Source organism: Acanthaster planci, linkage group LG12 (assembly GCF_054643075.1).
Source record: "Acanthaster planci isolate LZ-2023a linkage group LG12, COTS_SCS, whole genome shotgun sequence".
Taxonomy (NCBI): Eukaryota; Metazoa; Echinodermata; class Asteroidea; order Valvatida; family Acanthasteridae; genus Acanthaster; species Acanthaster planci.
In genome coordinates, this window is record NC_141788.1 from 218,983 (window position 1) to 237,723 (window position 18,741).

Below are 18,741 nucleotides of genomic sequence, written 5' to 3' on the forward strand. Positions count from 1 at the left end.
TGACAAAAGAGCTGCTTTGGTTCCAATTAACAGCATTTAATAGTTTGCAAATAAACTATATGAAAATAACACAAATATAAACGTACACTGTATGTATAGTAAGATTTCAATTTGGTCAAACTGTTATGTTGCTTTTTTAGAGCACACAGCTTACCCCTAAAATGTTCTTTTTCAAACATTTATGTGTATAACCTTGAAGTACAACACACGCAGTCCACAAGCCTGCAGGAACACGGGGTGCTGTGGGTGTTGAAGCATTCCCTAACTTTTTTGGACTAAGGTGCTGGTGTACAAAACAGCAACCCCATTTTTGACAACGTTAAGCCACAAACATAAACTCACCAATGTCAGAGATACAGATATTTATGATTTTACAACCTCAGCACCCCCTAAGACAATGTGTTCCCACAGGCATGGCAGTCCAACCTGGTTACTGGGTTTTATGAAGAAACTGTCAAAAGTACTCATTGTGGCAAAATTAAATATTACATCTTTTGAACGATGTATTTGAGTCAAATAAGTTATTCTCGCAATGAGCAAAGTGACAGCAAAATAATTACACATCATCAGTAATTGTTAGTAAGAGTTACGCAAAACACACAAAGCAAAGATGGCAAGAAAACAAGGGATACGTTGGAATTTAAACTGTTCAATGCAAGCAAAATTGTATAAGAGTGCAGTTTCAAAACATTTCAACAAAGAATCATTGTGAGGAAGCCAGTGGGTTTTCAATGACTTTACTTTCAAGAAAAAAGGGAACAATACTCTCAACAAGTATAAATAATAATCATACAAGTTTTGTAAATTTTATGTGGTTCTGTTGTCTGAACTCTTTAAGAAAAAATTCTTAAAACCTCTTTGGGTTACAAGTTCACCGCATGTACTCCAATCTTATAAGTGTTCAGTGTCCTGTTTAATTATTCATCTTTAATAAAATCTCTTTGTGCATTTAAAAAGTAGCACATTACACTTCGCTTGATTTCAGTTTTAAATTGAAGTAACTGACAAAACTTCTTTACTCCAAAGTTAAATGTTTGTGTGACCAAAGATCTGTAATGTTACCACCAACAGATGTACGGGTGTTTATACTGGAACTCATCACAACACAAGGGCTTCCATGAATTATTAAAAAAAAAAGGACTATTGAGATTGAAGCACACTTTAATCATTTTTGTTTATTAATCTACTGTCACAAATGCAGGCAATTATACACATTCTATTTACATAAATAATCACGTACATGCCCATGATTTCTCTGTTGCCAAATGGTGGTCATGCTTGTGGTGCAACAAGAGGGAACAAGAGCTCAACTTTTACATTTTTTTACATTTGTTTTATTGATATAGGTAATATTTGGTGGAGGTAACATTTAGCTAAATTAAAGTTTAACATAAAAACAAAATGACTGTCAAGTTCACCGCATGCACTTTAAGACTTTTAGAAACAGTATTTTCATAACCACATTTTAAACCACTACCCTACATTCTGCACATGATGTACCAACCAAAAAGTATACATGCTTGTTATCTCTAGTATGAAACTTTCACAAATATCAACATCAAAATAAACATTTCCGCTGTGCATATGCGATTAAAATTGTTTGGAATACATGTCTGCCAACAATTTGTACAATATTTATACTTATGTAACAAATACATGTACATACAATGAATACACTCTTTACTTTCTGTATACACACATTTTTTTACAACACAAACTCTTTTACTGTTCTTGAATAAATTCTCCTTAGTCAATGACTAACTGCTCAATCTGTCTCACCTTTAAATGTTCATTATCTTTATAAACAAAGCATTGTTAATGTAGCAAGCCAGATAAAAAGTATAACAAAATCTGAAAGCTGGTAGTCATTCATCTTGATAATTTATGCTGAACAAAACTGCCATAAAAATGTTAAAATGTGCTTTTTTGTAGTGTGCAGGCTGAAATTGTATCAAAATCCTGTTGTAAGGCTTAGTTTGTTAGTTTGTTTTTAACAAGTGCTGAATTATGCTTCTCCAATGTAATGCCAATCTGCTGTTCCTAACAAAGAAAAGAAATTGTTCACAGATTTGGGAATATCTGTTAATGGATTTTCATTTCAGCATTATATATATGTATCTTTCTTACACTGCTACAAATGTTACAATGTTATCAATACTAATGACTTGGTCAAGGAAAATGAGTACTTTTAAGACTGGCCAATTTGGTGCTTTTACAAATTAACTTCAAATTCAAATGAAACATATCAGTAAAGCATATAGCAATCCAGCTGACAAAATGTATCTTAGACTTTCAAGAACATGTAACCCGTTTCTGGACCAAGTTAACATTTTTCCATGAGCCTCTTAATAATAAATAATATTTAACAACTTAAGGTGTTTGACATAACACAAAGCCTTGATTATGTACAGTTACATGTAGGTTTTACAATTACTTGATAATTGTTAGTGGTATTTCTTTTAAAATATTTTCCTCTTCAGAATACATGCACTGGAATTTTAACAAGAGTCACATTTTAAATAAGCCAAAATCATTGTGGCATCAGATAGTGGGAAAAAAACATATCAGAGCTAAAACTGTCAGTAACTTAACCTTTGATTTGAAGCAGAGTTCTGCTCTGACATATCTCTTGGTGTAGATATATCTTTAAGGACCACAGTCAGATGGGCATTAAAATGGCAAATATGCAACACAGTGACTGAGTTCCAAATTTAGAAAACACTTATAAAAAAATTATGTACATCTGCAACCAGTAATTTCATGCTGGAATATAAAATAAATATTTTGAAGTGGCAAAAGGGACTAATTTTTTTATTGTTTGATCAGGAAGTTAAATGAGTCATTAAAAATTACAAAATTATATTTGTTTAGTTGTAAGTAGAAAAAGAAGTTGAGTGAAGAAGACATAAAAAGGTTGATGAAGTATTACCAAGGGTGGGTCACCATTAGTATCACCAAAGGTGGGTCACAATTAGAAGACATAATTTTGACAGTATTAGACAAGCTCTTTTGAAAGCTTTTGAATACAAAATTGGTGGTTTGAAACAGGTCTATTCCCTCAAACAATGTAAATCATTTCAAAGTGGCAGTCAGCAACTTTTACATTTTTTGAGAGTGACATTTGTCCCCTGATGTTCTGTTCTCTATATCAACTAATTAAGTAGATGCCACATGCAGACAAGAGCACCTTGTATTTACAGATATTTTCAGCAAGCAAACTTTACAATGCTTTGCTGGAAAGAAATCCAATAATGAATGCTGATTTGAAGTTGCCCAAGGAGACATCGCAACAACTGTGACACCTCATTGGTCAAGGACACATGTAATATGCATACATATGTACCACCTCTCCACAATCATTGTGCCAACGCAGTAATGGCTTGTAACTCTGCTTGATGAATTACACTTTAAGGTATTGAGAAGTCAATTAAAGTGGTGGCATTGATTGGAATTGGACCAAGCACAACAGAGAAATAAAACAATGCCAGAATAAGCATGCTTAAACAAAGTCACTGTTTGATTTTCCAGACACATTTGACAACATGGGCCAAAGAGATTCCACAGGAAGGTGCCACTCCTAATCCATGTTACAATTGTAACAATATCCTGAACTCTCAGGAAAATTAGAACAACATTAATGGCGAGCAAAGCCTACATCAGCCTATTTGTAACTGTATCTTTGTAATAATGAGATGACTTTTTGACTATTTGTTGAAAGTATTAAATCGCGCCCTCATTAATCATACACTCGGCCAATAATTCAATTACACCATCAATTAGGAGCAGGCACAATTCTTAACTTGTATGGTATCTCTTCATATCTGATCCAACTTGTTTTTAATAAGATGTCTCACAGTGCCCTCAGAAAACAATGCACTGAGCAACCAGGTCATCACTGTCACAAGTCAACCATATTAATTAAGAATAAACTCTTTGGCCGGAAGCTCAAAGGACTGTACTTTCTTGTGGACTAGCTGGGGGCAGCTCTGACTGTAAGACATAGTCCATACAGCTAGCATCATTCCTGCTATTTGGACTCATCAATGGCAGAGAGAATTGTGAAGGGTTAGCCCTTGGGGAGCTGTTTCCACCAACAATATCGATGTAATCCTCACTATCTGTAGAGGACAATTTTGGCAACAATGGCCTGTCAACCTCGGGACTGCTGGATTTGTTGGGTGTTTGTGGTGAGAGCGCCGTCGCCACAATAACCTCCTGTGGTGCTTTGAAAGAGCTAACAGAGTGGATATCCGGAATCTCCTTGCTGTTGTTGTTAAAGCCAAGATCAGTGCGGAATCCATTGATCCAGTCTGGGTTCACGGCACCCGGATGCGAGTCCAACTCCTCCGGGCTTGATTCCGAAGGCCAGACAGACTCGTATGGGGGTGTCTGGACAGAGACTGTACCTTGAATGGCCATTTGACTGTAGTTAATATCAGACTCTTCTCCTTTGTCCTGTCTTGCTACTTTATTCTGGGAAGTTGATGCAGGGTGATTAGCTCCTAACTGAAGATAGGTCATGCTGCCAGATTCACTTCCTGAGGACAGACGATGTGGTGATCTAGAAGATGACTGTGATACTCCAAGGACAGGAGATGCGCGCCTTGATGTGTACTGGACACTTTCCCTGCTACCCATGGGTATGTGGACTGCTTCTGGACTTGGCAGTGGCCTTTCCTTGTCAGAAGTCTGCATCATATAGCTGGTAACTGGGACAATGCAATCGTCACCATCTTCAGGACAACTGAAGACAGGAACCTCATCTTCACGATACTCCTCCATTGGTGACAGCATTCTCTGTCCTTGCTCTAGATCAAGCTCAGAATGACCATAGCCGCTTGAACAGCGAGTGTTGGGTCGTCTGTGTTCATTCATGAGGGTTTGATTATAAGTTTCAGCATCTGACTGCATGTCATGGAATCCCTGATCACTACTGGAACCTGAGCTTGTACTTAAACTGCTCTTATTAGATGTAACCTGCGACTCTTGAATGATCAACTCTTGGAATGACTCGCAAGTGTTCAAAACATCAAAATCTTCTTTATCTTGGTGAAAAGTCACACGACTCTTAAATTTCTCACTCTGAAAGAGAAAATGAAAATTTTGGGAATAATATATAAAAGGCTTAAATATTAACCCTTGGACAACAGAAAAATGGGAAATGGTTTCTCTTACACGTACAAAACCCCAAGGAAATTGGTTATGGGATTTACATAAAGTGAAGCAGTACAAGAGCTCAAAATGTAGTGCCCACAATGACTGGCTGCCATTGCATAAGCCTGTTAACACCGCAAACTTCACATAGTTACCTGTTAACAGTCTCATCAAAACTCATGCTTTATATTAAATATACAAGCTTTGAGATTGCAAAATGAATCTGTGAATACAGAAGATCTATATATTTATACACATAAAGAAAGATATACACATTGTTTTAATTTGCTCATAGATATCTGACAGTTAGGAGGATTTCATTGTGTTCTGGGTTGTAATTTGCAATGTACTCCATGTCATTGTGGTGTCAATGTCATTTCAGCTATTTTTGGTGTCACTGCCATGCCTGCTTCTACCATACTGTGCATGCACACACGTTCCTTCATGTTAGGGAAACATACAGTAATTTGTATAAAAAGCACCATGTGGGGCAGCACTGCATATGAACCCAGATTTGTTACATACAAAATGAAACCTGCGACTGATTTGGTTGCTCGACCGTAAGTGAATTGGGCACATTTCCCCCACAAGGTGATTTTTTTTTTTTTTTAGTTTAAACATCTCGAGAAATCTAGGGAAACAAGAATTCTTATACCTGTACTCTGTAAAAATTCCTCACATTGAGATGCTTAGGGCCAGTATGCATAATACAAAACTAGAACAATCAGCGTAAACTGCGTGTACAATGCCCCCATGAATAGTAATTTGTTCATGTTACCCACAAAGCAATAGACAGTTTGCATGGCTGTCATTTTGCAAGCCAATGATTTTGTCCTACAGAGTATGCAAAGGTGGTTTCTCAGTGGAACAAAAGAATTACCCTGCAAGATGGCTATCACACAAAGCCTCTATAATTATTCAAGACACTTACTGAAGGCTCCAGAATACCGTCAATGAAGTAAGGATTAGGAGATGGTTTCATAAGTGCAGAGTGACGGACAGTATAAAAACAGAAGACAAGCAGTAAGATTGAAAAAGCACTGATGAGCACAGCAATGATGATGGCGGTAGCTGGAAAAGATATAAAAGAAATATGCATGATCAGTACTGGTTGGAATTGGAACCTACAGTACTTCAAAGCGGTGTAAGTTTAAGAGTTTATTTATTTATTTATTTTTTATTTCATTTCTCGGGAAATACAGGCAAACAAAACACACAGTAAAACATTGGAACAAAGGACAAAACCCAACCAGTCTCCGATGGATTGCCCAAAACAAAAAGACTCCTGACGAGGGGCTCTCCACGCTAGTTGGATTAAAAACTTACATAAAATACTTAAATGTAAATTTACTGACATAAATATATATATACTGATATAAAACCCTATTCAAGAAGATTATATGTACATAAATGTCTAATTAATGCAACACAATGTTTTTCTGAAACCCTTGAAGATGCATTTCAGAATTTTTGTATCAATTTTGGTTGTGCTGTTTTGGAGAAATCTAAATATCAGTACATAGGTAGTGACTGTACAGGTAAAATGATCACTGTACACACAGAGCTTGGGGGATTATGAGTAAAACTGTCAAGCCATTCAAGAAGAAAACATCAACTTACATTGATTTGATATTTTACTGTCCTAACTATTCTTTGGTGATTCATTGTTGTGTGAGTACATGGCAAGAACCAATAAATATCCCCTTCTCAAAAATGTTCTAAATGAGCAAAGTTTGAGTTTACAATTTGACCAAAAACCTATAAATGGAAGTGTCGTTACTAAATGACACCACAGCAATGATCTCCTCAAATTGAATGGAAAAGCACAGACAACTGTTCAATTTGTAACACAACATGCATTTTATTGCATAAACACAGAGCTGTTTCAGCCTTCCTTCGTTTTCAGTCTTGTTTTTTCATGTACATAGGATTCAAAAGTGGCATTTTCATGACTGTTATCATCAAACCTATCTCATGAAACAGAACATGCACCGATGTTTTGAAAAACAAACTACAAAATACTTTTTAATCACTTGACCTCAAAAGGGTGTCAAATAATTTTCATATGAAGAAGAGAAAAAGACTGAATGCATGTCGATTGATTAGGAAGCAGGTAGTCCGACAAACTTACTGGGCAAGTCAGTACCACACATCTCTTTCTCCAACAACACCGGTTCCCCTAGTAACTTGTCTTCTTCATTCCATCCAGTAACAGTAAAGATCTTAAACATGAATGGGATAGCTTCTTCAAACATGGAGCAGTCAACACTGAGTACAGCCTGAGTTACAGACACCGACTTATTGGTGCTACTTTGTGGGTCACTGCTTGGCCAATAATGAACCTCATAACCAAGAAATGGTCCATTGATAGTCTCAGGTGGTTCCCACCTCAGCTCAATCTCCGTTGATGAGGATTTGTGGGAACGCACATTTCTTGGCCGAGTTGGTACTAAGGATTAGAAAAAACAATACCACAAAAATCTGTCACACAAAATAAAGCAAAAGTTAGAATTTCAGAGGGTATTCATGGCACATTTTAATTTTGTTTTCATTATCACAAAAATAGTAAACCATACCAACAAATAGAAACATCTTGGAAAACTACTTTAAAAACTTCAATCCTCATTTATTTCCTCTACAGGGTCAAGGGGTCAAAATATACTTTCTGTTACATACATAACAGAAAAATATTAACATTAAGTTGTGCACAAATATACCAGATTTCTTGTATTCAAGTACCCATTTCAAATGAAAAGAGTGTAGCGGTCCCACTCCCAGCAAGAAGGAAGATTCAAGGAAGAAAAGGAAAAACCAATCTCAGAAAAGAAAAATACAATAAGGAGAAAAATATGAAAATCTCACCAGAAAACAGTGTTGTGACAGTATCTGTGACAGGTTGACCCTTTCCAACCTTGTTGTGGATGATGACCCATATGTCATATTTTGTATAGGGCTGAAGTCCGTCTATAATTAATTTTTGCTTTTCCCTTTCCAAAGGTTCAGCTGCATGGCTATTGACAAAGAACAAAGTTTCATAAGTTTGTATCATGGCAGCTGCTACCAATATATGACCTCATGAATATGAAATATCAATACTTATTTGGGCAACAACTGCACGAAGAGCAATAAAATGAGAAGAACAATTTTTTTTCAAAAATATGCTGTAAACTCAATGAGAATTAAGACATAATTGATCAAATGTAACATTTTACCACAACCAAAGCTGTCTCATTCAGCTTTCATATATACTTCGACCATAAATAGACACATCTACTGATTACGTTCACCATCAAAGCTTCTGTCAACTCCTAACCTCTGGTACTTACACGTTGTCTGGGCTTGATGCGACGTTCCATTTTACAACATACTTGAGAATCTCTCCATGTGGATTGGACGGTTCAGCCCATGCAACCACGATTCTGTTTGGAGCATCTGAATTTGCCACAAGGTTTTCGACTTGAGCTGGCTCTGTAAAGTATTCCCCCAAAGGTAACTAAATGAAGGTTCTGGCAAAGCATATTCCTTAAGAACTGACATTGTATGACAGGTGATATGATCTTTCTCTGACAGACTTCAAGTCTAGACAAACAATTAACTCTGCTGAGATTAATATTTACCTGTTGTTAAATCAGGTATGACAAGATGCGAGTAGGGCCCAGCCCCCTTTGTCGTATATGCAGCAATGTGGACATCATACTGGTGAAACTTATCTATGTCTGTATTGAAACACAGAGATATTTCAGAATCTCTAAATGCAAACAATGTAATAAATTTGAGGTTAACAATCTCAGGTTCACCTTCTTCATTACTACGACTCGGTGGCTGTATATACATCTACACATATGCTACAAATGTGGAAAATCAAGACGTGCAGATCTCTGGGCAGACAATGTTTGAAACTATGGACCTGATCCTGTATGAGATATATTAGGTTACATACCAGGGAGTTCATACATGTTTTCAGCCACAGTGACATTGAGTGCCTCAGGAAGAGAATTTGATGAGATATTCACGTGATATCCTCTGATAACTCCACTTTGTTCATCCAAACGAGGAGGCTGTGTAAAGGAAAAAGAGTTGCATTGTGATAAGATGGAATAAAATTGAGAATGAAGCACAAAAGTTTAAGAAAGGCAATAAAACAAAGAAAAATCATGGTATTTACTTGAGCAGTTAAAGACCAAGGGGTCACATGAGTCTTTATAGAGTGACCATCTTACCTGCCAAGTCAGTTGCACATCTCTCTTGTAGGGATTTGGGTTGACACCAAGCACAGACTGAATGAGATCAACAACTCTCCCACTAGGTGCTGAAATTGTCAAAAAGAATCTGTCATTCAATTTTAGGTAAGACTAACCCCTACACTTCTGGCATTTGAGTCTTCTGAACTAATCCTTATTGCTAGGCTAAAAGCATCCTCTCTATTATCAGTTTCAGCATATGCTTCTTGGAAGGAAATGAACATACATAAAGATTATCGATGCTAGTCTTATCCCATAGAAAAATTACACCTTGCTAAATAACACTCTCCCATACCTGCTTCTGGAGAGACTCCAGACACCAATGGAGACCACTCACTCCAAAAAGATGCACCGTTCAACTGACATGCAACTCTCACCATGTAGTTGGTGTAAGGTTCAACCTTCTCAATAAGGTACCCCCTCTCCACACTTTCCACCTGCCAACAAGAATGAATACTTGGTAGTAAACAGAGAAGCATGCAATTCTCAAGTTACTAGGAGATATGCATGAAGTCTTAAGTAAGAAACCAAGAAAGTATGGCTATGGATTAAAACAGAAACACATCACAGGTGAAGACAAAAGTCAACAGCTTCTAAATACAGTACATGTACAATACAAAGCTATTAAACAGGCACCATTTTAACACTTGTCTGCTTGTGATTGTTCTACACAGCCTAAAATTTTCTTTCAAAAGGAAAACAGGATCAGGGCAATCAGGTTGAGAAAAATCCAGGCCGTCACTAAGGCTTCTCTGGCAAGCAGCTAGCCCCTCATTGGCAAAATCCATAACCATTAAACATATCATTTGTTCTTATGATGTCCCCAACCCCTTCCCCCCTCAGCTGGTGCCAAGGCTGGCAAGACGAGTCTGGTGAAATAAGATTCAGATCCTATACATCGTCCAACTTTGATCAAGAATGCAGTGTGGTTTAGACAGTGAACAAATCAATCTTCATTTCCCACTGGCATCTCATTACTTACACTGTTCAACTCCACTATGATGGTTTCATTTGTTCTCCCGTTCTTGTAATAAAATTTATACAGCAACACATTTTTATATTGCTCCAACCACTCATTGGGTATCTCCCAAGACAGCCACATGTCTGTAGTAAAATCTCCATGCTGAAGAAAAGTAAGGTTCAGCCCTGTCGGTGGGTTGGGAATGGCTATGATGAAAAAAGACCAAGAACAAATAAATCAGTTATAAACACACAAAAAAGGATTTAGGCATACATGTAAGAGTCATCAAAGTATGCAAACGGTGCAGTATTCGGAAGCACAAAGGTGTAAGTCATGTAAACCCATGTTCCCAGTGGACCATCTCATAGTATCACCTGGTACTTTTTTACAGTGGCGTAGCATTACCTCTCATGCGTGGTTGGATGGACATGTAGCTCAGTGCCAGTGTCACTGTGTCTACTCACTTTTCTCACAATTTTAATTACACCTATCATAACATTTGCCCGTCAAATAACAAAAATTCTTTTCATGGAAAAGTGTGTATTTATCATACACACTGGAATAGACGAGGCGTCAGAAAATCACTCTTCACAGGAGGCATAGCAAAGGGAACACATAGAAGTTTTACAGCACAACACTTTTCCCAGTGGCTTAATTGGGGCCCTTTAAAACTACTCTAGCTCCACAGAAGTCTTCTGCAACCACTTTAGACATGCAAAGTTTCCATGATTGCAATGTTCATGTACATATCAAAACTAAAAGGTAAGTCAATTATCTGTGCATTCTTTAAGTAGATTCTACCAAAAGGGGCTAGGGAATGGCATACAGGACAACAGGTACATGTATGCTGGGTGGAACTTCAATCCAAGAACTCAAAGCAGATTTGCTAGCCTCAAGGCCTCAAAACAGTAGTACTATGAACAACATCACACAAAAATCAACATTCCAATCAATACTCCATAAACTCAGTACTCCGATATATGCATACATGTACAACTCCACTTGCCATGGTTTTAACTTATCAAATTAGTTGAGCAGTCCTGAATTACTAAAAGGATATTCTAAAAACCAGGGATGTGAGTGGCCAATTTAATTCAACACTAAAACAGCTAGAAAAGAGCTGACATGTTAAAAGTTCCAATACTTTTGTACGGACCAGGTGTACAAAAAGCTGAAATTCAGGGTCAACATCTAAACAAATCAGCTGAAATCAACTAAATAGCTGAATTCTCACACCTGTGAAAAACACTGGGCAGACATTTCAAAGTTCCACAATTGTAATCAGTGAATAACTCTGTACTTACTCTCAGTGAGTGTCGAAAACAAAATCATGGTATTTGAAGAGTTGCCTAAAGGGTTTTCTTGAACAACATGGATCTCCATCTCAAACATTAATGCTTTCTGTGTGAACGAGTAAATGTCCCTTCCCAGTGTGATTGTTTTCCAATTGCCAGAGTATCTGAAGATGTCAGAAGAAAAGAAAACAAGGAAAAATAAACAACAGTTTGCTTGGTCAGCTTTCACTACTGCTGAGTTTACATGTAGGTCTGATTACATGGATATTAGACATGTATATGGTTCGACATTTCGTAAGTTGGGAGTGCAGGAATAATTGAAGTATGTAGCTTTTGAATTCAAGTATTCACAGATATTGTAATAAGACAGTAATTTTCCTTTGAATATCAAGTTCTTAGTTAAGTACTCGCATAAAGAGAATTGCAATATTTGGCAAGATATGAAAGCTGTGTTTTCCCCCTCAATTAAACCTTTTAAAATCCTCACGTATTTTTCTCATCCAAATGGTTACCATGAACACGAAGCTCTTATTAATGCAATTTACGTGTATATGTACTTTACACTGACCTGTCACCTTACATGTCACAGCAGGAACAAATTGGTCTCGTACACTTTGGTGTTCAAACATAGCTTACAAATTTTGATGACCACAGAGTTTTGCACAATTACACCCTACACTGATGGGCTGAGTTCGGGCGGCTTGTTCTCGTATGTTCACGAACAGCTTGATTTGTCGTTCTTGGGTCGGCCACTCGAACGCCGGGAACGTACAATTGGTCATCACTGGTAGTTGGTGACAAGCAACATGACAGCGTCCATATTGTAGTAAACTATTCGAGAGTTAATGCTTGGACAACTGGGCTGAGTTCTGTTCTTTTTAAACAGGAACATTCACTTCTGTGTCGTGAAAAATAATTAATGTTAATTTTGCAAAGCTTCCTACTGTCTCCAACTTTGTAAAACATCTCTCTATTTTTTGCAGCTGTTCAAAAATCAAAATCTCACAAGTTTTTCCGTGTGTTCCTGCAAAACCCAGACAAGGGGGTGGTGTGTGATCCTTTTCCGAGAACAGTGTTCTTGAGTCGTGTTCACGCCATTCGAGTGCGAGAACAAGAAACCCGTGTCAAAAACACGGCACCCGAACTCGACCATGATGTATGAGTGTCGCTCCTACCATGAATTAATGGGAAGTCCAAATTAATGACAGTAACAAACAAAACCTTTGATATACACTCACACTCTCTCCTTGTATCGAACATATGTATTCCTGATACCAAGTCCAGTGTACTGCCCTCTGTCCCAAGAACAAGTAAAATTGGAAATGTTTCGACTGGAACACTGCAAATTCTCCACTGGAAATGGAGGAACTGTGTAAAGGAACAAGAAATCATCAGTTCATTTGAATCAGTAATGGTCGCCTATCACAAACACACATACTTAAAGAATTCGAATCTGGGGAAGGGTAAAAGGCTATTTGCATGAAAACGTAAGTTTTGTTTAAACAAAAAATACAGTTCACAGCCTCGGGGGAGGGGGAAGGCTATAAGGTGGCACTTTGAACCTTGAAAGGCCAACGTGTTCAGATACCTGGACAAGTTGCCAATCTTCAACCCCCCCATCCAAGATTTGATGTGTTGCTGCTACGTCAAAGTGTGGTTTATGGAACTAGTGCAAGTGTATGAATTGTTTGATGTCCAGGAATTATGGTTTTCCATTGTTTTGTGTGATATTCATAGAAACAGTATCCTACATCTACCTGCTGTTGCATCAGGCCACAAAGATCTTTACTATGTGCGCTGGTACATGTACTGTAGTTTCGGGAGGGGGGCACTAGTGGGAGCCACACCCCGCTCTCCTCAGGACCAAAAGTTCTTTGTGTTTTAAAATAAAGGGGGCAAATTTAGGGGGATAACAGTCAACTCTTGATAAATCGAACCTCAAGGGAATGAATAAGAAATTTGAGTTATCCGCATTTCGAGCTAACAAAATTTCCTGAGTCTTGCCCACACACATGCACAGTGCATAGGTAACCCTACTTGCCCCCTTGGTGGCTAGTGAAAAAGTGGTTATTTCCTTATATCCAACAACAAATTTCTGCAAAAAATCATTAGTTTTCTGAAATTTCTGTTTTTCTTACATACATGTATAATTTATATTTTACTTATGAATAAAACATAAGCCACCAAAACCATGTACTTTCATTTGACGCATGGGGCAACATGACGGGAACAGCCCAGTGCTTCCTCTCGCTTGGCCGGGGCTGGGCCCAGGGTTTTCCTGTTTGGCCATAATGATCATTCCTTTTTAACCGCTTGAGGGACATCGCTTGAGGGCATTTTGCATTTTAAAACGAGACCAAAATAAAAAAAATAAAAAAATGCTTGTGTTTTTGTTTGTCTTTTCATTCCCTTACCTTTCCTTTTGTACCTTTTTTTTAAAATTTGAGGAGATTTGGCAAAGCAAAAAAGCACATTTCCAGTATGGGAACGCATGTCGTGTCTACACACGGGCTGTAATTAGACAGTCAGCATGTAAGTAGTGTGCGAGTGCTGCAATTGGGCAAGCGGCAGCAGCCAGGCTTTAGCTGCGGCACAAACAAACTTGCCTTCCGTGCGTTCACATGGCCTCTGTAAAGAATCAACGATTGGACTGCGTGCTTGCGGGCTACATTTGGACAACAATGGCAATCAGGCTTTCTTGAAAGCCAGGATTTGTTTAAGCTGTGGTCACAAGAAGTCGATTACAAAAGCACTGGCTGCAAGCACGCTAGTGTCCTCATGCAAACAGACTACATGTAAGTGCGGTTTGCAGAAATATACTATAATTAATATAACTAAAGTCTTGTGATCCTTTTCCACTTATTGTTTGCGATTTGGCAGCAGTCCTTTTGGATCACTCCTTCAAAAACTTCAAGTTAAGCAGATGTAGTAGTTTGGGCATTTCTAATTATAGTGGTATTTCTGTACATAAAGCCTATTCCTTTCGTAGGAATCAAGAATGTCTTTGAGATAAGCGGAGTTTCAAGTTAACTGACTTTGAGAGTTTACTGTAGCTCATTTGCTGTCCTAATCCTCCTCCCCCAAAAACCAAGTTTATCCTTTCCCTACAAACCTGGCTTGGGATTCCCATTTCAAGATGTGAAGGTACAGGTACATGTGTATAAATAAGCCCTTTTCACAGGACGACAAAAACTTGCAAGGCTTGAGGCACAATTTCGGAGCGGGGATTGTTTACTTTACAAACCACAATCATGTCCTTTCACATGGCACCGTGTAACATTTCACAAGCATTCCTTTAGATGTGAACGCTTAATCCACGGGTTGCCAGTGAGCTCCACACTTACTGAGCGCAAATACCACTAGTACCAGCGCAATGTGAGGTCAAAGGTTGGAGACCATCGATGAAAAATGGCTGCACTACATCGGCAAAGTCAAACTTGCAGACAAAAATACATCCCGAAACCAATGTTTCGGAGATTACCAAGAAGCAGAAAAGTTTCAAGAAGAGCTGGGAGTATGATGAGACTCTCAGCCTTATAACTGCCATGGAAAATGCCACGATTATGGTGAAAATGGACGGCATGGTCATCAACGGCGGGAAGTTGCAGGAGGTATTACCGATCACACCGGCGAGCAGTGCCATGAAGTTAAAGGCGCGCACACGTTGTGTAGGGTTGGAGGTCACTACACATGCGCAATGTGTAGGTTATCGCAGGGGACGTTGTACAATAATCATCCATCCAATAATCACCCATGCATCCATTCATACGACCATTTCTCATGGGTTGCTCAAGAAATCTTCCGCTAGCGGAAGATATTTCGTAAATATGGACCTCCTCCAAAATACGGTATCTCAAGGATTCACCAGGAATGCTCGTCACTCTCAAGCACTGGCGACCTTTCACACGATGGCACTTTTGTAAGATTTCTCAAGCATGACAAAATTTCTCAAACCTTGCTAGTTTTTTGTCGTCATGTGAAAAGGGCTTTAACTACCAATTATTTATAAATGAACAAAACAAAAAACCCTTCCCGACTTACGTCCTACATAGACTGTTGCTGATGTTTGATAGTTGTTCGGATTCCAACTGTCACAGTTGAAGCAGCAACGATACGTCATTCCTTCATTGCCTCCTTCTTCAGGCATTCGGAGGTCTTGCAGGTGTAAGATGGAAGTACGACTGTTTGTGACCTCCACACGATGACTTGTTGAGATTGGACCACAGTCACTGTTTACTTTTAAGCAGGCAATCCAATGTATATCTGCTGCTGTTTTACCATTGAGCTGTCCATGGAGTGTACAAGTTAGGTTCAAGTCAGATCCATTAACAACAGTGTCCCCTGAAGGCAGTAATGTAGCTGAAACAACAACAAGAAACAATCATAAAAAATTTTCATGAAAACAACTCATCCAAAGATCCTTTCTCTCCCTAGGTTGAAAATGTATCATTTTGAATCTGCATAAATATTTTTACTATGAGTGGCCATCGTTGCAGCCTCAGTCATCCTAAAACGTGCGTACATGTAATAGAATACACATGGCAATAGAAGCAAATACGACATACATGTAATATATAATAGCAACAGCAATGTGGAAACATTATAATTGGAGGGGTTAGAACGTTAATGTACAAGGAACTTCTCAGTTTATAAAATTGAGATAGAGGTACATGTACATGCACACTGTTCATTAGCACAGGATTTTCTTTTACCGTACATGGATGTTGAAGAATTTGCGGGGAAAAAATGCCCTCCCCCAACAGCTCTTTCGAGTTATAAAATCGGACGTTAAACTGGCAATATGAAAATAAACTGTTCAACAACAGATCACCTTAAAGGCTAGAAATAGAGATTATTCACAAGTCAACTTTGGCCTGACAAACCAGAACTTGTACCAATAACCACTTAACAGTCATGTCGTCAAAATACTCTATTGCAACTGCATGTGTATTTACTGTATGGACAATGTGGATGTACATGTACTGTACCAGTACATGCACCCAACTTACATGCATCACATACATGTACAATCTCTTGCAAAATTCAGTTTCCTAAATGAAAACTCAAACCACTGATGTTCAAACATCGAGCACAGAGTTCTTAAAAAATCACAGCAACTGATATTTTACCAGAAACCTGAAGAAATCTGAAAGCTTACAATCTGAAGAAAAGGAATCAAATGCACCCTACTTTTTCATGCAATCAAAATCGATACTGTACCTGCTCTACTTTCACTGAACATTTTATGCATTATTAGCAATATAAATCTCTGAATGCACAGTATATGCCCGTACCAGCCACCAGTCTGTGTTCTCGGAAGCAATGGTGACACATTGACCAAACACAGCCAAAGGTCTCCATTGAATTTGATTGCATCACACACAACACTCAAGCGGCTCCACTGCAGCCGCCAGGAGCTTGACATTTCAACAACTTATTTATAAAAAAATTGAAGATGCCTCAGTGACTAGGTAGACATGTCTCTCGCATACATGTCAAAAACCCCATGGCAAATAATCTTGTTGAAAACAATTCGACTTGTCATATCAGGAGTCCAACCATAGACCTTTCAGCACTTTCCAGAAGGCCTGTCAGACATACATGATGCACATGCATACAATATTCCAGACATGGCTGGATCTGATAAGATTTATCATGTCTGGGGCATGATGGAACACACTTTGGTGGGATAAAGTCACTCACTTACAAACAAAAGACAAAGTCAAATGACCCAATTTGTCTGGTTATTTTTTTTTCTCCTCTCTTTTCTCTGTTTCTTCCAGAGGATACACATGAACATAAACGAATTTTATCTGAAGACACCAGATTGACAACTCATTCCCATGGGAGCAGAGCAATCTTCCAAATGTAAGAATTACATACACGTACAGATGTCATAAGGTTCTTAAATGATCTTCTCTATAACCACAAACAAGCCATCCAACTTTAGGGGATGCTGGATGTTTAAGCTTCAAAGTACATTGCTGGTACGATGCTCAGTGATCGTCTTCGTAGTATGAATTATGCCAAAAACAAACCACAGAATATCTGTATGTTCTTCAACCTCTGCCAAACAATTTCAACTCACAAAACATTAAGAACTCATTAATTTCTGCAAGTCAATCAAACGCTAAGACCGTCACTCTGCTGTGAATCACAGTGTGCACATCTTACATACTGGTACATGTATGTGTGTATGTACACAACTGTCTCAGTTTCCTTCCAGTGTGACCTCAAGTTGTAAGCCATTAAACTACACTGTAGCCTACAGTCATACATGTCAAGCTTTTGACAAGCAATTACAGATCCAGCCTAAAACAATATTCCTATCAGAGCTTTACTTATAATATCATCAAAGCTTTGCCATAAGCTAGAACACAGCGTTGAATTAACACCTCAAAGAATGTGACATGCAATCAATAAAGAACTGTGCTCTACTTCAAGTATGAACTGACTGATGTTGTTAGGCAATACTGCTGATTGTATGCTCCATTTACGTCATACCAAAGAAGAACCCAAGACAAATAACTCTGTCTCAGAATACACAGTGTTAAGTGATAAGTGATGGGGTGGGGGCTTAATAACTTAGCTTTCTTTGAGGCACTTGGACAAGTTTTTTGCAGCAAAAGCTTTCAACGGCTTTTCTACAAACACAGCTTTGGTCCTAAAGTGACTGTTCAGAACAGCAAACCAGAGGGCAATAGGCCTTGAATTAATGAATTCCTGGAAAAAGCAGCTGACCCTTACATAACCTTAAATGGCAGCCTCAAGACAAATGAAAATATCTAAAAATGGACTGTTTCTTCAAATTGCCTTCACAAATAATGAAAAGGATTTTCTGCTGGCTGAAATGCTTTCGCCATGCCTGAGACAAGTATTTCTGGTTGAAATCTAATTATCAACCTTGCTTACGGCAATGGGGATTTTAATCACAGCACAACCAAGCATTTCATGTTTCTGCAATTGTTGCAGTACGTTACTACAGTGAATAGTAAAGCACCCAACCCATTCCATTACCCTAGTGTACTCAGGTTTCAGTTTGCACAGCTCTATAACAACACAAACCCACACCCCTTAATCTTCATCTTGA

The 18,741-nt window shown here is 38.3% G+C and overlaps 1 protein-coding gene across 7 annotated transcripts in view; it reads right to left on the bottom strand.

Moving 5' to 3' along the window:
• Nucleotides 1-12: 12 nt before the first annotated feature.
• Nucleotides 13-18,741, bottom strand: part of LOC110985797 (interleukin-6 receptor subunit beta-like) — a 50,582-nt gene continuing 31,853 nt past the window's right edge. For 6 of the 7 annotated variants that reach the window (XM_022247135.2, XM_022247132.2, XM_087144279.1 and 3 more), the window contains exons 3-15: nt 15,693-16,010; nt 12,890-13,019; nt 11,661-11,815; nt 10,378-10,562; nt 9,691-9,832; nt 9,375-9,463; nt 9,095-9,212; nt 8,772-8,870; nt 8,481-8,622; nt 8,017-8,165; nt 7,286-7,603; nt 6,086-6,225; nt 13-5,082 (exon numbers count right to left, since the gene is read on the bottom strand). In XM_022247135.2, coding sequence (XP_022102827.2) covers nt 3,946-5,082; nt 6,086-6,225; nt 7,286-7,603; nt 8,017-8,165; nt 8,481-8,622; nt 8,772-8,870; nt 9,095-9,212; nt 9,375-9,463; nt 9,691-9,832; nt 10,378-10,562; nt 11,661-11,815; nt 12,890-13,019; nt 15,693-16,010 — 3,122 coding nt within the window. In that variant the 3' untranslated portion in view covers nt 13-3,945. Of the gene's footprint in view, nt 5,083-6,085; nt 6,226-7,285; nt 7,604-8,016; nt 8,166-8,480; nt 8,623-8,771; nt 8,871-9,094; nt 9,213-9,374; nt 9,464-9,690; nt 9,833-10,377; nt 10,563-11,660; nt 11,816-12,889; nt 13,020-15,692; nt 16,011-16,871; nt 16,998-18,741 lie in introns of those variants that run through there. The other variant, XM_022247145.2, reaches the window with a different exon arrangement.